This window comes from Euprymna scolopes, chromosome 41 (assembly GCF_053919585.1).
Source record: "Euprymna scolopes isolate OS-2025 chromosome 41, ASM5391958v1, whole genome shotgun sequence".
Lineage (NCBI taxonomy): Eukaryota > Metazoa > Mollusca > Cephalopoda > Sepiida > Sepiolidae > Euprymna > Euprymna scolopes.
In genome coordinates, this window is record NC_136522.1 from 61,039,639 (window position 1) to 61,062,339 (window position 22,701).

Consider the following 22,701-nt stretch of genomic DNA (forward strand, 5'->3'; position numbering starts at 1 on the left):
CCGGCATTGCCCGAGTGTTGAGGTGTGTTTAGCAAAAAAAAAAAAAAAGTGGTAGTAGGAAGGCAGGCTCAAACTCGTAACGTGAAGGAGGAAAGGGGAAAAAACCTGACGTCTTTACTGTTATGACCACTGCCAAACCGGAAGTGACGTAGGTTTAAATTAATGCTAGACAATCGAAAAGAGAGGATGACTTTCGAAAATATCAGTGAAAAAAAGCAACCCCTCCCTGTAGAAAAGTGCCCAGTTGAGGGTGAAGAAATTAATGTTTTTAGCCAATTTTTCGCTATTTGTCATCTGAAGGGTCGATCTTCAAAACGATACTGATCTTGTGAAAATCCGTCGCCTCTGTCGAAAGTTTTAGGCAGACATGCAAACATACATACATACATTTATATATTGGTAACTCAAATTTTCAACCCAAACTGATTTAAAAGCTTGCCTCATTTCTGAATACCCTTTATGTAAAATTTCAAATGTTTAGACCAGAAATTGTCTGAGTAATTTGGTAGTTTTATTGTTTGGGGCTCAAATCAAGTTATTAAGTTAGATCCATGTCCAAGGAACCTATATCTAAAATTTCAGGTGTTTAGACCCAAAATTGTCGGAGGAGTTTGGTAGAGTTCTCAAAGGTCAAATCGTTGAACTTTGACCCCTTAATAGCCAAATTTCTGGCCGAAAACGGATTACAAAGATCTTCCCAAATCTCCATACCCTGTATATCAAATTTCGAGTTTGTAGGCTTGAAAATTGACAGAGTTATTGTGTAGGGAAATGTACACAGACAGACAAACACACACAGACACTTTCACTTTTATAGATATATAGACACGCACGCACACACACACAGCCAAATTGAACATTGAAATGTTCATATCTTTGGTTCTATGGGACGAAACTACAACCCTTAATCTTTAAAATATATTTTCTCTGCATTAGCTAAATAGAAAAATGAAATCAAACCAGATTGAGGAGACGAGCCTACATTGAAAATCCATAGATTAAGAAAATTAATGTAATATTGTATTCTTTGTCCAAACAAGTTTTGCTTTGAAAATTATATTTTTTTAATGAAATTTAAATATAAAAACTGTAAATTTTAATTTGCTCTATCAAGTGAGCAATTTTATTAAGCTGGGATTTCCTCATATAAAAATTTTACCCCCCCAAAAGTATTTTGTAAAACTTGGAACCACAAGATTCATTAATCTGTGATGAACTACCAATGGAGTTTCAATGGACCTATTCCGGATTTTTTCTGTTCTGGAGTTTCCCATCCTTCTCTTGCGATTTTTACAATATCCCTTTTCTCACCTTTTCCGTTTCCTGTTTTCTTAATCTCAAACTGTTTCAACTTTTTTGATGCAGTTATGATTAATTTCATATTGTTTGTTTCCTTTAATACATTAACTTGCAAAAATTTATAGTATATTTTGCAAACTTCTTCCCCCTGGTGAGAAGAATTGGATTCTTTGAAACTCCATGGAATAAGGTTTTTCTTGTTTATTTGAACTCCATGTCAGATAATTAAAATTGTATATACCTTCCTTACAGGTTTATAATGTTTTTTGTTTGAATAAAAAATAAAAAACACTGTATAAAAACAAAACTAGCAAATAAATACTGGGAACTCAAAGAAAGCGGACATTCGCCGGTAGTCGAATGGAAAATAATAAGACAAGCTACCACGTGCAGACATTTAGATGACCCATGTAAATTATGCCTCCATGAAAAATTTGCTATCCTGTACTTTAAAGAACCCCAAAATCTATTAAACTGTAGACGAAAAATAGCAAACAATTGTGTTCACAAAATAAAACTTACTCTAGGATAGCGATACAAAATAGCTTTAAAACTAACAAAAACAACAGAAAACAAACAAATAAATAAATTAAATAAACATGAATATACATAAACGACCACATATGTATATTTACATAAAAAAAAAAGAGCAGAAACGAGGAAAATCGTCTGCCTTAAACCACTAACCTAGTTCTAAAACAGATCCTTTGTTCGATAAAATGCATGCCCATTGGCTGATAGGAAGGGGTGCAGTGGATACTAGAAAGCTGATTGGCTAACTAAAATCCTCAATATATATAAAAACGAGAAACCACAGAATTCGCGCATAAGCCTGACGAATCCTATAGTGGATGAAACGCCGAATATTCAGTGTAGTTTAATCGCCATATATATTTTATAAATTACTAACTAGCTCTTCTTACGTATTGAGCACTTTTGAAGTAAATACTTAAAGTTTACGCATAAATCTATACTTTCGTATATAAATTTATGTGAGTAAATGAAGTAGTTATAGATATATATTATATGTGTGTGTGTGTATATATATGTGTGTGTGTATATATGTGTGTGTATATATATATATATGTGTGTGTGTGTGTGTGTGTGTATATATATGTGTGTGTGTATATATATATGTGTGTGTGTGTGTATATATACATGTGTGTGTGTGTATATATACATGTGTGTGTGTGTATATATACATGTGTGTGTGTGTATATATATATATGTCTATATGTGTGTGTGTGTGTATATTTAGTAGAAATGGTAATTAATAAAAACTGAAGAAAGTGCTCAATACTGTTGTAGAGCAAATATGCGTTTTATTTATTTATTTTTTTATTACCGTATCTTTCTGTTAAGTTACATTATTGTTTCAGCTACCCGGCCGTGTTTTTGGCCATCTGTAGCTTCCTCAGACTTTTACAGAAATGTTCGCTATGATGGGATGAAAGAGTGAATGATGTCAGGGGAGGGGTGTGAGAAGAGCCGGGGGGGGGGGGGAAGAAGAAGGGAACAAGGGGAAAAGGTGGGAGGAGGTTCTTGGTATGTCGGTAATGTTTTAGTTTTGGAGTTTAAGGACCTCGTGGGGAGGGTTTGGGAAGTTCATTTCTGGTGTGGCTGGGGTATAGGGATACATGGAGGGAGAAGGGGAATATGTGGTGGTAGGAGGAGCGGGGTTACTTTAAAATTCGAGTCTTAATGTTAAAGTTTTTGGCATCTCGTTGGTGAGGTGATTTCTTGATAAGTATGTTTTAACCTGTTGGGTGTTCGCTTAGGTTCGGAAGCGGGGGGGGGGAGGGCTATGATTCGGTTTATTTATTTGGTTTTTATTTGTTAATTGTTTGGAGAGGGTTAGCTTGCGACCGCGTGCGCGAGCACACACAGGGCGCACGTACACACATATATACTTAAAGAAACGTTCACATGTACATATACATCTCCGTCCTGGCGTGCAGATATATGCATGCATGCATGCATGCATAGACACCCGCGCCGCTCCCGTTGACGTCAAATTTTCCTTAAGGTGCTAAATTGGGTACGTACCCAATTTAGCACCTTAGGAAAATATATGTATGTATGTATATATATATGTGTGTGTGTGTGTGTGTGTGTATATATATATATATATATATATATATATATATATATATGGGAAAAGAGATATGGGGGACAAAGAGAGACGATGGACGGGAGGGGGGGCAAAGAGAGACGGACGGGAGAGGGAGGGGAAAAGAGAGACGACAGACGGACGAGAGAGGGAGGGGAAAAGAGAGACGACAGACGGACGGGAGGGGGAGGGGCAAAGGGAGACGACGGACGGGAGGGGGAGGGGCAAAGAGGGACGACGGGACACAAAAAGAGATAGACAGAGAATAGAGAGCGAGATTGAGTGAGTGGGAGAGAAAGTAGTAGAAAGAGAAGAGACTATTAGGCATGTGTATGCAATTAAATAATGCCTGGGAGGGCAACTATGCCTATGAGAGTTAAGGACATATAACGCATGTAGAGAAATGAAACGTTATTAATGGGTTATGCAAGTTTTGAATACAGGCTTAGATATGATAAGCTCAGAGGAAGACTGAATCTGGACAATACAGGGAGATGTGTGCCAAATCAGGAGACTTCAATGGTATGGTCATGAAGACTGAATGGATGAAAGTTTTTAGGTTAGTAGATGTTGAACAGTTGAGGTAGCATGGTCAGTTCAAACGTGAATGACTAAGAAAAACATGAGATGACGCGGTAAGGATCGACCGGAGAGGAAGAAGGATAAAGACCTGGTCAGAGATAGATTACTTTTGAAGTCGGTTTTTAGGAGTTGTCCAACACATGCCAACATGTAAAACGAACGCTAATCATCATCATGATAATATTCAGTTTATGACGATGGTGATGATGCTTCAGTGTTCTCCACTTAAGCCCCTGTAGTGTTAATTCATTAAAATCACTATGGCCTTTTTTTTTTTTTTTTTTTGGCCTTTTTTCGTTTTAATCTTGAAAAGACAAAATGGCCGAGAAAGGGGAAGGAGTAATACACCACTCCTAGTCAACATTCTCGATTTAATGGCAGAGGCTGTGTTGGATGGTGGAATGTTGCCACAAAATAGGTCCCACCCGAAAAATGTATGACACTTCAGAATTGACAGTCAAGGACATCGAACGTTTCTGGTAATTGCGAGATAACAAAAGTGTGTGTGTGTGTGTGTGTGTGTGTGTGTGTATTAGCAGGCCGCTCGGCATTGCCCGGGCATAGAATACGCTTAAATATAACACTTTGATTAATGCAAATTTCGTATTTATTATTTTACTAGACTACCCGTGACCCATTGGGTCAGTATGTTATATTAGCTATGGAATTAATGTATTGTAACGTAAAGGAAATAGTTTTTTGTGACATAACAGAAATATTTCTATGAAAATATACTAAAATGAAAAAAAGAATATAGATAGATCTCTACGAGTCGTTCTGTTTATAATTTAAACATTTTTTTTTTTCAAAAATAAACAAACTTACAGCCATTGAATTATAAGTGGTTTGCCATACTTATAGGTAAATGTGAACTAAACAGATACCATAATACTTCAATTAAAATTTTGATATATCTTTTAATTTAAACGCGAAAAAGGAAACAATTGGGACGCTGAAAACATACACAGTAAAACAGTAAGTTTTATTGTCGCGTTGATTATTTGTAATGCAATTTAAAAAAAAAACATTTTCAGGGTTATTTATTTATGTTGGTAGTGAAGAAGAAAATGTATGAATGTTTTTTTTTTAGGAAAGGTTAGGGTTAGGGTTAGAAAGGTATATTAAAAGATGGAGAATAAATTAAAAAAAAAAAAAAAAAAAAGGAAGGCGGTGGGTAAATCGCCATTGTAAAATGCTGTTATGGTTGTCAACGGGCTAAAGTAGATTTATTTTATATGTTATTTGTGTTAAAATAACTTAAACGTAATACGGAAATGAACGATGTAAAAAAAAAAAAAAAAATGCAAAAAGCATTAACAATTATTTATTTGGATAATTTAAACGCAAAAAAAAAAAAAATCAATTTGGACGCTGAAAATGTACACAGTAAAACAATACGTTTTATTGTCGCATTGATTATTAATTTGTAACGCAATTAAAAAAAAATTGTTTATTTGGATAATTTAAATTTAAAAAAAAAAAAAAAATTGTACGCGTGCGCAACCAGAATTCATAAACCAGATAATGGGTTACAACACTCGTTACAAGGTCATTTGAGTTTTATAATTATATAGATTATATTATACTCAATATATAATAATGATTTAAAAAAAAAAAAATGACTCATGCGCCACCACCGAGAATCGAAACCAAAACGTTTAGCTTACGATTTACGTTTTCCTTTGACATAAATGTCTGACCTATGAAGACATGTTTGCTGCAGTACTAAAAATTAAAACATGAACCAATAGCTATTACATTATGCATGCATATTTGTAATGCTGCCGTTCAACCTTCACCTGGCAAATTCTAGTTCTTTAATTTTCACACTTTTCTAGGTACATAGCTGTAGGAATTGCATAGTCATAATGGATGGTGTACAACTTATTACCAACTGTTGTTTCTGGTATATGCTCCCACGATTTGTTCCTATACTGGATATTCAGCGTTTTACAGATTTTCCAGTGGAGATAATCGCACACTATTGTGTAGCATTGTATAATAGTCGTCCCCCCAGCAGAACTTTATAACTGGATGTCGGATGGCTCACACTACTTTTGGGTCGCAAAATATGCACTTATTACTGAGACCACTCTAATGCCTTTATATATATATATAAAATATATATAATTTGTACATTTCAGTTGACCCCTTTTCTGCTTTAAATTTTTGGCGCCTTTTCAACGTCATCTTGTCTGGGTCATTTTGACATTGGCCTTTCTATTCTAATATTAATTTAATCTTTCAATTTTTTTTTTCCTTCTTTACTCATTCTCCCAGTATTAACCCAGCCTTGACAGTCCATTTTTCTACACACATCTTTTCCTTGCCTCCATTTGTGAATTATTCCACAGATTTCTGCCTTTTGGATTACTTTGGACCATCTTCCAATTACGTGATTCCATTGGATTTTACTTGTGGAAATGGAAACTTAACTAACTTTTTTGGATTTTACCCTTCACCAGACTATCCAGTCACGTGAAATCACCTTTTTCTTCACCATATTTTCTCTCCTTCACTATTTGTTACCAGTTGTAGTTTCATCAAATACTTTTGCAAGCAAAATCTGATCCTGCATTTTGCTAAATCCTAGCCTCTGAGGAGAAGGAAAGTATTTTTTCGAAACTCCGTGGATTAAGAACTATCCACTTATTTTGTGCTTCCTTTTTAAAAATTAAATGTTTTTAACTTTTTTTCAAAGTGTTTTTTAACATGTTTTATTAACTACTTGTTCTTATATATATATATATATATATATATATATATATATAAATTTCTACAACCAGACAATGGTGCAGCTCACAAGAGCCATGAAAGCCAATAAACCGGAAGTCCAAGACTCGAGTTTCACCCTCATTTGGGCTCATCAGTTAGACCCATCTGAATTCAGGATTCGAAACCCTAGTCTCTACCAACTGAGCAAATGTGCTACACACAAATAAACCTACTTTTATCTCAAACAAGGGCTGTGATCATCGCGACCAGCTATAACCCAAGTTGATGTCTCACTAGTAGGAATTTTATACTCGCTAAACATGTCAACACGACAAGCTTACCTAAAGAGCGATAAGCAATATAATTTTCAGAATGTGAGAAATAATATATAATTATTTCCACAGCCAGACAACGTTGTACCTCATAAGAGCCATAAAAGCCAATTATGTGGATTTATTTGCTTCCCCACTGAGCAAATTAGGCACAAGGCCGTTTTTAAAATGTGGAGAGAGAGAGGGGGAAGGGGGAGGGAAAGGGGGGACCAGCTCCCGAGAGGTGGGAAATGGGAGCTGGATAGTAACTGTTGGTATGAAGGGTGATCCCTACATTGACCAAGGTCTGATATGTGGGGTTAACCCCACATATGGTCTTTGCTTGCAGTATCTGTCGGAACAGATACTGCACTTTGATCTTGTTGCCCGGGCCTTGCTTGTCTTGCATGCAAGAAACTCTGGTTTCGAATCCTGAGTCCAGATATATCTAAGTGATGCGCCCAAATGAGGGCAAAACTCGAGTCTTGGACTTCCGGTTTGTTGCCTTTCAGGGCTCTTGTGAGCTGCGACGTTGTCTGGCTGTGGAAATCATATTCTCTCACATTCTGAAACTTATATATCACACTAGCAGGAGGGGGGGGATTTAGCTTTGCCCAATCGTAAAATACGTTTAAATAAGATATTTTAATTTGTCCAGATTTCATATATATATTATATAGTCATGATTTCAAAAGTGAAAAAAAGTATTTGGGTGCCATCAGGTAGAATCGAAACCGAAAGCAAAACTGTAGCATTCAAAGCTGGTGACGTTACCACTGTATCAACGTGACAGGCATATGAACTGATTAAAAGTTAAAAATAAACTAAGATGAATGTACAAAATGTATGACGATTTTTTTTTTTTTTCAATTTTAACTCTTTCTGGACCCCTTAAAAACTATTTTATCCAGCTAAAGACACATAAAAGAACGGTCCATAAAAAAATCCAATCATTTGAGACCTCTAGCGCCACTCTGCGATTTTTACTTTAGAAAGAGATAGAATTAGAAAATACAGAGACAGACAGATAGACATAGTGAGTTTTACATATTAAATTTAAGTCTCAATAAGATGTCTACACGATTTTACCGGAAAGAATCGTTGAATTCAATGCCATAACTATTACATAAACATTTCAATACTTATCTGATAGCTTTTTGGTTTTGGTTTCGAATCTAGCTGATGGCACGCAAGTCATATTTCTCTTTAAAACTTTTTTTTTTTTTTTTAGATGGTAGTCACCACTTATCAAGGCCCGGAAGCTTCTAGGGGATAAGGGTTTATTGCGTGTACAGTAATCAATGAGATAGTATCGTAGTAATCGTTAGTATTGAAGATTTGATAAAGTGTCTTACTTAAGGAGGCGGTTCATCAGGTATTTGTTTATGTTGGACTTGAAGACATCCAAGTTGTAGTCAGGTGGGAAACAGGCAAACGGAACAGAGTTCCACAGGCGTGCACTTCTAAAGAAAGAAGCTTTGTTGATGGAATCTACGTTTTGATTTTGGCACAGATAAAGAGTGGGGAAAATTACTAACAGTGGTTTCAGCTAGACGGGTGTTTATCGTGAAAGATTGGCAAGGGGGAGATCAGAGATTGGAGCTCGGACGAGCACTTTCCATGGAAGTAATGATAAAACAAAGACAGGCTCGCAACGTCTCTTCTGTGGGAGAGAGGTTACAGGGAAGAGAAAAGGGCATCCCCACTAAGCCACGAAGTCTATTTTGTACTCTGTCAAGGCAGGATAGGCTGTTTTTAGCAGCTCCTGCCCAGATGTGGCAGCAGTACTCCATTCTTGGACGTACTTGGCTTTTGAAACCACTGCTATATATTGGGTACAACATAATAATCAACAAGGAATTGGCACTATAATACGAAATCTGCATGAATTAAAACATATTTTAGCATATTTCACGACCGGGCAATGCCAGGTGGCATGTTAGTACATTTAAAATAATTTTTTTTTTTTTATCATTTTCATGGAATAAATAAAATAAAGTAAAACCTACAAACAGTTTTAAAACCAACATATAATGCTGCCAAACCTTATGTCTAGAATCCTTATTTCAATTCTGATCAAAACACATGACTGTAGTTTGTATTTGGATTTTTTGGACGACTGTTCTCATCTTGAGTGATATTTTCACGTTTCAGTTAATCTCCGACTTTCTTCAGGTGTATTTTGTCAAACTCCAAAATCTGCTCAACATTTCAAGCAGAACCAGTTATTTAGTCCATGGGTATAGCATGCTCTCAATCCGCCCCCAATGGCGTAGTGGATAAAGTAGTTGGTAAAATTCAGTTGTAAATTATACTCTCAAGGTTCAATCCTCAGCGACATTTAAAATAGAATTGCGAATTACTTAAGACTTCTATCCAGTCATGGCTGACGGAACAAGAGAATACTACCCCCTGTGAATTGAATAAAATTCTGTGCAGATTCTAAGAGTTCAACAAAATACACTTGAAGAAGGTTGGAGGTTACATCGACCGAAACGATGTGCAAATAACACGGCAGATGAGAACAGTAGTCTGAAGAATCCAAATAATATGAACAATCAGTCCTCATCTCAAAAATTAAAAAACGTCCCATCCCGCATCATTAGATGAGGGATGGGGGTTTCTATTCCGCTTTTTTATTTATGATTTTTTGTTTTGGGTCCCCTGGCAAAAAAGAGGTAGGACCTGTACATTCACCCTTGTCCGTTCGTCTGTCCGCACTTTTCTCAATAACTGCCTTGGAATTTTTTTAAATTTTGCAAAAACATTAAACATGATAGGAGTAAAATAGTAACAAAACGGATTTTCCGGTAAAACTCTAATTACCTCCCTAGGGATGCCTTTCTAGTTAAAATAGCTAAGATTGACACTTTTGTGCTTAAAAAAAAAAAAAAAAAAATTGATACCTTGGAGTTTTATAAAACTTTCTGAAAAGTTGTAACTAATTGATTTCTATATAATTTTGTTTGTCTGTACTTCGTGATAACTCTTGGGTGTCCCCCAGGGGCTCTTTTAGGGCTAATAAAACAATTTTGGGGGGACTATTTTACCATATTTGTCCAAAATTTTCTGTGTAGGTCTATTGAGCAGTTTTTCATGGTGTTGAACTCAAATTTAAATATGTTAAGACCTTGGGGACTTTTTGGGTTAAATGGGGAGGGGAGGGGAGGAAGCTCAACTTAGTAATTTTTTTTTCATGTCTTTCATGCTCCACTTGTTTTTAATTTCTAGTGATGGGCAGATTCCAAAATTTTCTCCATTCTGTTCTATTACCAATTCTGTTCCAAATTCTCGATTCCAATTCTTCTAAACTTTATCAATATTCAATTAGAGAATCGCTGTTTAAAATTTTTTTTTTAATTACTATAACCCCCCCCCTCCTTATGTAACATTCGTATTTATTTTTGCAAAACGTTTTTCACTTGTGTCAAAAAGAAATAATAAAAAAAATAATCAAACCTCATCTAAAAAAATTCAGAAATATTTTAATTCTAGAAAAGTTTTAAGATTTATGGTTCAAGTTTTAATTTAAAAAATATTAATTATACATTCATTTATCTATATTTAAAAAAAAAAATGCAGTATATATACTATTAATTAAACCAAACAGTCAATATTACGACCCCTTATGCCTAGCAATTGTTTTCTAAAAGTTATAAGTAATCATGTGTGTGTGTGTGTGTGTGTGTGTGTGTGTGTGTGTGTGTGTGTGTGTGTGTGTGTGTGAAATAAATGTTTTTAAAAATCTGGGTAGTTTTTTTGTTTATGTCCGTTAGAAGCGCTGAGTGAAATTTGAATAATAAAATTTGTCAATCTTTTTTTTTTTCTCTTTCAAACCGTGCAATCCCGCAGTTAACATCACGTGGACTCTTCATCGAACTTTCTTCCAATCGACATCATGACAAAGAAAAAGAGAAAAAAAAAAAAAGATTTACAAAGGAGTTTTACTCCGAAATATATTTTTAAAAAAATAAACACTCGTTTATTTTTTTTAAAATTTCGGGTTGCAGTTTTGGCTTTAAACGTATTTTATTTTTCAAATATTTTTTTATTAAAATAAATTGTAAATTAAAAATCAAACCTAAAATAACAATTTTTAAAAAATAAAACTAGAATAAATTAAAAAATTAGTTTATAAAATATATGAAATAAATAAAAATGATACACATAAAAATAGTATTGAATAATAAATAAAATAAAAATACATGAAAGAAATAAAAAAGACACTGGAAGGGGTGGTTGAACAAAGGGGACATGTTCAAGAAGAAAATGTTAAAGAAATATAGGATGACACATTCTTGGAGCAGTTCCATAAACTGTTCAGTAGAAAAGCCTAAAAATGTTGGATACAACGAATAGTTTTTTTTTTTTTATTGCTTTTTGTTTCCCTTCACTAAATTATTTTGGAAGTGAGGGTAAAAAAGAAAAAAGAAAAAATACAATCGAAATTAAAACAAAAAAAAAAAAAGAAACAAGAACGTACAGGGAGAATAATGAAAAGGTAAAAAGAAAAAAGAACGAAAAGGGAGAATAACGAAAAGGAAAAAGAAAAGGGAGAATAACGAAAAGGAAAAAGAAAAGGGAGAATAACGAAAAGGAAAAAGAAAAGGGAGAATAACGAAAAGGAAAAAGAAAAGGGAGAATAACGAAAAGGAAAAAGAAAAGGGATAATAACGAAAAGGAAAAAGAAAAGGGATAATAACGAAAAGGAAAAAGAAAAGGGAGAATAACGAAAAGGAAAAAAAAGGGAGAATAACGAAAAGGAAAAAGAAAAGGGAGAATAACGAAATGGAAAAAGAAAAGGGAGAATAACGAAAAGGAAAAAGAAAAGGGAGAATAACGAAAAGGAAAAAGAAAAGGGAGAATAACGAAAAGGAAAAAGAAAAGGGAGAATAACGAAAAGGAAAAGGGAGAATAACGAAAAGGAAAAGGGAGAATAACGAAAAGGAAAAGGGAGAATAACGAAAAGGAAAAGGGAGAATAACGAAAAGGAAAAGGAAAAGGGAGAATAACGAAAAGGAAAAAGAAAAGGGAGAATAACGAAAAGGAAAAAGAAAAGGGAGAATAACGAAAAGGAAAAAGAAAAGGGAGAAAACGAAAAGGAAAAAGAAAAGGGAGAATAACGAAAAGGAAAAAGAAAAAAAGGGAGAATAACGAAAAGGAAAAAGAAAAAAAGGGAGAATAACGAAAAGGAAAAAGAAAAAAAGGGAGAATAACGAAAAGGAAAAAGAAAAAAAGGGAGAATAACGAAAAGGAAAAAGAAAAAAAGGGAGAATAACGAAAAGGAAAAAGAAAAAAAGGGAGAATAACGAAAAGGAAAAAGAAAAAAAGGGAGAATAACGAAAAGGAAAAAGAAAAGGGAGAATAACGAAAAGGAAAAAGAAAAGGGAGAATAACGAAAAGGAAAAAGAAAAGGGAGAATAACGAAAAGGAAAAAGAAAAGGGAGAATAACGAAAAGGAAAAAGAAAAGGGAGAATAACGAAAAGGAAAAAGAAAAGGGAGAATAACGAAAAGGAAAAAGAAAAGGGAGAATAACGAAAAGGAAAAAGAAAAGGGAGAATAACGAAAAGGAAAAAGAAAAGGGAGAATAACGAAAAGGAAAAAGAAAGGGAGAATAACGAAAAGGAAAAAGAAAAGGGAGAATAACGAAAAGGAAAAGGGAGAATAACGAAAAGGAAAAGGGAGAATAACGAAAAGGAAAAGGGAGAATAACGAAAAGGAAAAAGAAAAGGGAGAATAACGAAAAGGAAAAAGAAAAGGGAGAATAACGAAAAGGAAAAAGAAAAGGGAGAATAACGAAAAGGAAAAAGAAAAGGGAGAATAACGAAAAGGAAAAAGGAAAGGGAGAATAACGAAAAGGAAAAAGAAAAGGGAGAATAACGAAAAGGAAAAAGGAAAGGGAGAATAACGAAAAGGAAAAAGAAAAGGGAGAATAACGAAAAGGAAAAAGAAAAGGGAGAATAACGAAAAGGAAAAAGAAAAGGGAGAATAACGAAAAGGAAAAAGAAAAGGGAGAATAACGAAAAGGAAAAAGAAAAGGGAGAATAACGAAAAGGAAAAAGAAAAGGGAGAATAACGAAAAGGAAAAAGAAAAGGGAGAATAACGAAAAGGAAAAAGAAAAGGGAGAATAACGAAAAGGAAAAAGAAAAGGGAGAATAACGAAAAGGAAAAGGAAAAGGGAGAATAACGAAAAGGAAAAGGAAAAGGGAGAATAACGAAAAGGAAAAAGAAAAAAGGGGAGAATAACGAAAAGGAAAAAGAAAAGGGAGAATAACGAAAAGGAAAAAGAAAAAAGGGAGAATAACGAAAAGGAAAAAGAAAAGGGAGAATGACGAAAAGGAAAAAGAAAAGGGAGAATAACGAAAAGGAAAAAGAAAAGGGAGAATAACGAAAAGGAAAAAGAAAAGGGAGAATAATGAAAAGGAAAAAGAAAAAAAAGGGAGAATAATGAAAAGGAAAAAGAACAAAAAGGGAGAATAACGAAAAGGAAAAAGAACGAAAAGGAAAAAGAACGAAAAGGAAAAAGAACGAAAAGGAAAAAGAACGAAAAGGAAAAAGAACGAAAAGGAAAAAGAGCGAAAATGAAAAAGAGCGAAAATGAAAAAGAGCGAAAATGAAAAAGAGCGAAAATGAAAAAGAGCGAAAATGAAAAAGAGCGAAAATGAAGATAAAACAAAAATTGAAAACAAAAAGAAAAAACAAAAGGAAGAAAAAACAAAAACAAAAGAAAAACAAACAAACAAAAGAATTGTACTATTTTCAGGTGTTTTTCAGTTGCTAAATATATCCCCACGTAGACACGGAATTTTGGAAATACAGGAATTCCAAAACTCCCACACAAACAGGTGCGACTAATATTATAAGAGATTGGTTTTATGCCAAATTTTGTGTAGTTAACATAAAATTTCTATACATCGAGTTTTTTTCTTTTTTGCAGCATCTCAACACATTTTGAATTACAATATACCAAACATTTATCGAGCAACATTTATTGAACACAAATTGCCTTTTGACCAAAAGCTAGAAAGAAACTGGGGTTCATACCTTCCTAAATCTTTTTGTATATTAAGAATACTACATCAATGGTGATTAAATTAGCTAGTGTGAATTTTAACAAGGGTCACACTGAGTGGATGATAACGTAAATCTGTAACACAGAACCCTTCACAGGATTTAATGCAAGATGGGTAATGTAAAGTTGAGGCAGGGGGTAGAGGTTAAACGCTCTAGACGAAACAGATGAAGAATAATGTCACGTTTTTGAGCGGAGAGAAAACTAAATTTTTTCAGATCAGTCTCTCTGTAATATTGTTGTCTATATAATTAATGGTTCACGCTTGAACAAAATAGTGCTATAGTATATACACGCTGATAACGTTTTTTTTTTTGTAATCAAAACAACTTGTTTAATCAACAAAGTTTTATTTACTTTACAGTGATAGCATGACAAGAAAGAGTTCCGGTCAGTATATGGGTGGTGTGTAGTTGTTGGTGCAGTGACAGCAGAAGTGTGTCAGCTGGCGTGTCCCTTGCCGCCTTTGTTTATGTTTCATATTGACGTCACCCATATTCCTTGTCGAAAACTCAGCAAACGTCTCCTCTTTCTGTATAAGTTTTTTTTCTATAGCAACCACTAGACTAACCATTCTCAAACTCTTCTCTATCATTGGATCTCTCCCTTTACCACCTACTCCCATACAAAAAAAATCATAGCCATCATAAAGCGACAAAAAACAAGGTAAAAAAGAACCTGTTTTATTTTTTAGAATTTTAGATTTTTTTTTTTTAATAAAAATAGCATTATACATTCATATACATTCATATCACAAAAATAAAGAAAAATTAAACGTTTTCTAAATATGAAAAATAATGAAGTTAGTTTGTATTACAAAAAATAACGAACAAACACCAGAAGTGGGAACACTGCCGATTCATTGAGTTTATTTGTATGAGGTGCTGTTTCTGACAAGGTTACTCTCATATCATCATCGACTTTTAAGCGGTTTCTGGCTTTTATCTTTATTGTTACTAAATTTGAGAACCCCGATTCACACAAGAACATAGTGACAAAAGAAACAAGCACTTCATTAAGGAGTGGGGATGAATCTGAGTTTTATCCAAAAATTAACACCAACTTTTGTAAATTCTTCTCTAAGAATAGCAGAAGATTGAAGATCAATCAGTTCATCTTTCATTCCTGACAGTTCAGTGGCAAAAGTTCTTATTCATCTCTTGAAGTCAGGTCTTTTGAAATGTAGCCAACGAAATGATTCTTCAAGATATTCAAATGATCTGTGATGTCTTCATTTATCCCATGTAACACTCCAAATTATTTACCCCCGACTTTATAACTTTTTTTACCTCCTAGGGGTAAATTTACCCCTGGTTGAGAACTAGACGAAACTGCGATGATAAAAAGAGCTTTATCTGTTTTAAACAGATTTGACGATCAACGGCCACTAATGAAATGCAGCAAAAAGAAGTGATAGTCAAACAAGAAAAGACACAGGTATAAAAATGCCACGCATATAAAAGACACCTATATCAAGAACCATTTTTTTTGAAAATATAACAAATGGTGTTAATATATAATCTATATAATTATAAAATTGTGGACCATCTGGGCTTGCTTGAATCTTGTCTTCGACAATCGAACGATTCCATCTTTTAAAAAAGGGATGACAGGTTATAATATATATATATGTATATATATGTATATATATATATATATATATATATATATATATACACACACACACACACACACACGTGTGTGTATGGGCGTTGCTTATATATATATTATATATATATATATATATATATAATGAAGTCTCCCGTCGATTTCAACGTATGAGCTTCCACCGCAACAGCTAAGTTTTTTGGAAATCCACATAGATGATTTGTTTATAGCGGTGAAGGCTTTGTGTAGAACCAACCACATTTTTTGGTATTACTGCTAACCTTTCTCGGTGCAGGTGACTGCCACAGGAAGGAGTATACAGTAGACTGCAGAGTTTCCTTCTCCTAGATGCCTGCCTGAACGAAAACTGGGGATGCATCTCTCTCAGTGAATTAACATGCCTCCAGATATCAACCTGGAAATTTCTATGTCTCAGCGCGGTACATACAGCATCTAGTCTTCTTAAATGGTCACCAATCTGGTACTGCCCAGGCTCACTCAATAGTGATCTGGCAAGAACCTATGTTTCAACGTGATTGTGCCATATATATATATATATGCGTAGGAGTGTTGCTCAGAGGATAAAGAATGAGGGTGAAGAGTTTGTATTTATTTGCTTCCCCACTGAGCAAATTAGGCACAAGGCCATTTTTTAATGTGAAGAGATTGGGGAAATGGGAATCAGCTCCCGGGGGAGTAGGGGAGCTAGATAGCGACACAATAACTGATTGCTACAAGAGCAATGGTATTATATGTAGGGTTGCTCCCACATATGGTCATTGCTTGAACTTTGTGAGTTTGTACTCACTGGACGAGTTCAAAAGAATGAGGGTGGGGAGTTGTACACTTTGCTTTTGATTCTAGTCAATGGCACCCAAATCATATATATAAACATATGACCCCTTCCAAGCCTTGACCTTTTCTTTAGACAGTTACAAAGTTCTTGGCAACCCTTATGGATCGCCAAGCTTGATAAAAGCTCTAAAGTCACCACTCAGCAGTTCCAGGTGAAAGCTTGTCAGTGTCTAGTGTCTCACATCGTGCCCCCCTACTGTACAAAAAGAGTAGATGGATTTCCACTTGGTTTGGCGACATGTATCTACTGTATAGAAGAGTAGATGGCCTTGCACCTGTTTCAGTGGTGTGTTTTGATCTCACTACAATATATTAGGTACAATACAATAATCGATAGAGAATTGGCTCTATAATAATAAATACATAATCTGCATTAATTAAAATATTATATTTAAGCGTAGCTTACAACCCGGTAATGCTGGGCAGCCTGCTAGTATATAAATATATGCATATGGGTGTGGCTCGGAAGTTAAGGAATGAGAGTGGAGAGTTGTATGTTTTGCTTTCAATTTTAGCTGATGACACCCATATACATATAATTTTTTAGTTTTGATCTCACTATTGTATATTAGGTACAATATAATAATTGATAGAGAATTGTCTGTAATAATAATAAATGCGTAATCAGCTTGAATTAAAATATATTTACGTATATTTTACGACTGAGCAATGCTGGGCGACCTGCTAGTTGTTAACGATAAAGTTGGATTTGAAATGAGATTACCGATTCCACAGACTGTTAAAATGGCCACACCATTAGATCATCCGCATTCCTATTGCTAAAACACTCCACTAAAGCCCAACCGTCTCTTACCATGGTAGGAGGGAATCCAGGAGGAGTCAGCATCAGGAGCTGTCGCCCTCTGGTCGCCTTTGCTTCTGCATGTGACAAGCAAAAACTTGTCAGGTGTAGAGCCACAAATCAACGTGGTGAGTATCTCAGCCTCATGCTGCCGCGGGCTGAACCAAAACCAACAGATTGTAGATCCTTTTTGAAATATCCGTTTCCCTGTGGACAGGAATGGCTGAAACATCCTGTGGAGTTCTAGAAGGTCTACTCTCTCCCGTTTTTCAGAAAGAGTAAGCTTATTGCTCACTGCCTGAGGCGCCTCTACCAGGAAATACTGACCGAGCTACCCAAGCAATTTTTTAAATGGCTAGAGCACAATGACAGATCCATATCTAGATATATTTGTAATGTGAATCGAACCCGAACCCAGATGATTTGCCGAAAACTTTGAGGTCTTCAAGTCCAACATAAACAAATTCCTGATAAATCGCCCCCTTAAGACACTTTATCAAATCTCCATTACTAACGATTACTACGATATTATCCCATTGATTACTGTACACGCAATAACCCTTATCCCCGAGTGGCTTCCGGGCCTTGATAAGTGGTGACTACCATGTAAAAAAAAAAAACAATACATTTGTCCAGGAGAGTGGTCGAAGGAAAATCAGTTATGATTAGGGCTATGACAACAGCATATTCTTTTCATTGTTTTGACTCTTGAGTATATATATCCGACACAGTTAATCAACCGAGAACCACATCACTCTATATAAAAGCATATAAGATATCAACGGATACACACTCGAGAGTCAAAACAATGAAAAGAATATGCTGTTGTCCTAGCCCTAGTTATGACACAGTTATGTTGGCATACGAGTTTTCGTTAAATCACCAAAATTAAGCAACGTCGTCTGGTCAGTATCAGATGGGTGATCATTTTGGAATACCAGGTGCAGTAAGTAGGAGGATGTCGACACATCCTGCGACAGCTGCAAAAACCTGATGTCATCGTCATCTCCCCTAACGAGGGATATACATGCAACTGGGGACCGCTTGTCAATTTGGTATTCCCATAAAACTTCCTTCTTTGGAGAAAGTGGGTTCAACCTGTCTAGGGTGATTACTACTTCAATTTGGTTCGGAAATCGGTTACGTTGGTATGGTCATGTGGAGCATTCATCTTCCTGGAGGAATCATTGTAGAAGCATGGATGTCTTAAATTGCAGGAAGATTGATTGGCCAGCGAGATTTCAGAAGCAATGATCACCCAGAGTGGAATTTGGAGAGAGGACTTGCTGAACCATGAGAAGAAAAGAGTGAGCTTGCGCAATATTAGAAAATGTCCGACGCCTGGACGCTTGACCCATTGTCAAGCAAATTCTGACATTAAATGATTAGAAGAATTATTGATGGTAACACTAACTTTAGAATATGATTTTATAGGTAAAAAGAACGTAGAATTCAGAGAGTATATAGGTTGAGCAGCCCACTGTGCATTGGTTAATATGCATAAAACCCAACTAACCAACTAAATAACACCTTTTTTTGTTAGTATTCTTCTATTCTATATATATAAAAGACAAACGTCTGTGTGTATGTATGTATGTTTGTTTGTAACGCTAAAACTTTTGAAAGACGGAACCAAACTTGACAAATTTGGTATCATATCGAAGCCCCATCACCCGGATGACAAATATCGAAATTTCACGTCAAACGGACCACTAGAAGTTGGTCAACTGATCAGTTATCTTCGAGGGGGGCCCCCAAAAAACCTGTCATTATCTATATATATAAAAGACAAATGTTTGTTTGTAACGCTAAAACTTGAGATGAAAGATTCCTCTCCCCTAAGAATAAAACATATGTTCAATATCTGCTTTTGTTTTTTCATTGTTTATACGGTCCCGAGCAACGCCGGGTAGCCCTGCTAGTCTATTATATAAAGGGTAGTTGTCGGTGTATATGTGTTTGTATATCCAGAAGAAACTTCAAAACAAACACCCACAAAGTTGATATATTCTTCATCAGCGTTGCCCTGGATGAATAATAAAAAAAAAAAATTTTTAATTAAAAAAAAAAAAAAATCATTCTCTGAAGGTCAATTGAGGTAGTGTTTCATCGGAGGAGTGAGGGGAGGGTTCTTATGCACTAATTTGGATAAAACGTGCTGACTAATATAAAAAAAAAAAAGAGTTGTCTGTGTGCATGTTCAGTTAGAAAGGAATGGACTGGATGGAGAAGAAAAAGGGGTTTGGAGAGAGGGAGAGGAAAAAGGGAGTGTAAAAGAAAAAGATATAACGTTTTAATATACAAACATATTACACTTTTATCTCGGACAACACTGGGTAACCCTGCAAGTTTATAATATACTAGCAAGCTGCCTGGCGTTGGCTAGTCATAAGAAACACACACAGATGATATTTGAATTCATGCATATTATGTATTTTTTTATTATAATAGCGAGAATTCTCTATCGATTATTATATTGAGCATATAGTAGTAAGATAAAAATTAAATATATATATATATATATATATATATATATAAATAAAATGTCAGCTGAAATTAAAAAGATCGCTCGGCGAATGGAAAAGATATCCGGAAAAATCGAAAAAAAGAATAACTGTCGTGTTCAAACAGACGTGCTTGAATAATGACTTGCTGTCAATATATATATATATGACTTGGGTGCCATCAACTAGAATTGAAACCAAACATACAACTCTTCACCCTCATTCCTTATCCTCTGAGCCACATATATATATATATATATATATATATATATAGAAGCGAAAATGTATGTATGTATGTATGTATGTATGTATGTATGTGTGTTCGCTTTTTCTGTATGTCTACAAAAGGCTTTTTTCAGAGAAGTGGTCGGTCGGTTTAAAACTTTTTATATCACATATAAATCGTAATATCTCACAGTTAACAACGAAGCTTGCCTGTATTTAATTTGCTCAATTTCGGGAAGATAAATATTCAATATTTGTCACTCGCCCCATGTGGGTTAGTCTTTTTCCTATAACATCTTGGGAAGCGTTCCCGCAGTAAATGAAATACTATCCCGCAGTCAAACTTGACCTCATTAAGTCATTAAAACGTGCACCTGCCAAATACAAGTAATTAAATAAATTCAAACGTCTTTCCGTTAGCATCTCGCGATGGCCCAATGGCTAAAACCGTCGCACTCTTTTTTTTTTTCACACTTCAATTTACAACTTTGCCTCAACGGTTCTGGTTCGATCCTCATACTTACCTACCAAAACATTTTTTTTTTATTTTACCCCCCCCCCTCCCCGGGAGTTTTCACACACACCTCCAAACACTCGGGTAACGCCGGATACCCCTCGCTAAGTTCATATATATATATTTATAATATAAATCTCACCTGTCTGTTTAAATGTATGTATGTATGTATGTCTGCCTAAAACTTTTGACAGAGGCTACAGATTTTCACGAAACCGGTATCGTTTTGAAGTTCAACCCTTCGGATAACAAATATCGAAAAATTGGCTAAAAACATTAATTCCTTTGCCCTCAACTACAAGAAGGGGTCGTTTTTTTCGGCGATATTTTCGAAAGTCATCTCCTTTCTTTGATTGACTAGCCTTTATTTTAAACCTTCGCCATTCCTGGTTTGGTGATGAATGTAACGGCAAAGACTTCACATTTTTTTTTTTTATATTCTTTTCCTCCTTCGCGGTACGGGTTTGAACCTGCCTGCCTACTACCACTTTTGTTCTTTTTGCTCAACACACACCTCCAAACACCCGAGCAACGTCGGGCACTCAGGTTACCATATATATATATATATATATATATATATATATATATATATATATATGAACGCGGCATGTATTTTATTGAAATGTCACATGATCAACATAGACATAGGATTTTATAATGATTATATACTTTACATCCTACGATCGGATACTTTATATGCTTCCCTTGGTCCAACCACTAATGAACACGATATGACGGTTAACAAAGAGCAAATGAAATGTGATATGCGTGTCTACATTATATATATAATATATATATATAATATATATATATATATATATATATATATATAGACAGGCGCAACACGTATATTTTTAAGTATTGTGCTTATATTTTGTTTCTTCAAACTAATCATCAAAAGGAAGTCTTAGAATAAAGACAAAACGTTGATGAATATAGGAATATAATACATCTTCACATACAGATATACATACACACATATATATATATAAAAAGAAAGAAAAGGAACGAAGAAAAAGAGAAAAAGAAAAGAAAAAGGAAAAGGAGAAAAAGAAAAAAAGGAAAAGAGAAAACGGAAAACATAAGAGAAAAATGTTTGATTGATTGATTCAGAATCTGAAAAATAAAAATTATAAAAAAGGAAAAAAAAGAAAAAAAAGTGAAAAGAAAAAAAAAAGAAAAAGAAAGAAAAATGCATTTTCTTACCTTTGAAGGAGAAGATCCAATTTGTTTCCACAAGAGATTATTGTATCTTGTGCTTCCTTGTGCTTTAATACGTCAGCCTCGGACTTTCCAATTTTCAAAATAATATCTCCAGATTGTAGCCCGCATTTTGAGGCTAAACTTCCTGGGGTCACCTAGAATTTAAAGAAAAGCATCAATTTAACATTCGTCAAATATTTTTTTTTATTTTTTTAAATTTTTTTTTACAAAAAGTGACGATTATCAAGGCCCAAAGGCCACTCGAGGATAAGGGTTAATGAGGACGGTGAAAAGATACCGTGATGATTGGTAATCATAGTAAAAACAAATTATGAATGTCCCGCTGAATTCTTTCTGCACCAATCGACGAACTTGGGTCAGAAATAATGCTATGACATTTATTTTTGCTTTTACTCAGTTCTACATGCATACAATCGCACACACGATTACACACACACATAAACAAATACATACAAGGACCACTCACACAAATACACACACACATACACAAATGCATACAAGGACCACTCACACAAATACACACACACATACACAAATGCATACAAGGACCACTCACACAAATACACACACACATACACAAATGCATACAAGGACCACTCACACAAATACACAAGCATTTGACGATGACCAATTCTTTGGCAAAGTGTGACCTTTGGTTGTAAGAATATAATTTGTATTTCCTTAAGACGTGGACTTTTCAATTAGATTATCGGAACAAAATTTAATCCAGGCTCCAGGAAATTATTAGAATCCTTATTAGCAGCAAGTGCGCCATAATTGCTGCCATCTTTTTACCATCTTTGCTAACCATGACCATGTCCTAGTTTGAACTTTTTGACCAATTCCTAATTTATCCAATTTCAGTTTCAACGATTTGG

At 34.8% G+C, this 22,701-nt stretch overlaps 1 protein-coding gene across 5 annotated transcripts in view; it reads right to left on the reverse strand.

The window, feature by feature from the left end:
- The window catches only part of LOC145266532 (PDZ and LIM domain protein 7-like), a 268,765-nt gene that overhangs the window by 186,400 nt on the left and 59,664 nt on the right, over positions 1-22,701 (reverse strand). For all 5 annotated transcript variants that reach the window (XM_080122293.1, XM_080122292.1, XM_080122296.1 and 2 more), the window contains exon 2: positions 21,806-21,957. In XM_080122293.1, the coding sequence (XP_079978419.1) occupies positions 21,806-21,957 (152 nt within the window). The remainder of the gene's footprint in view (positions 1-21,805; positions 21,958-22,701) is intronic.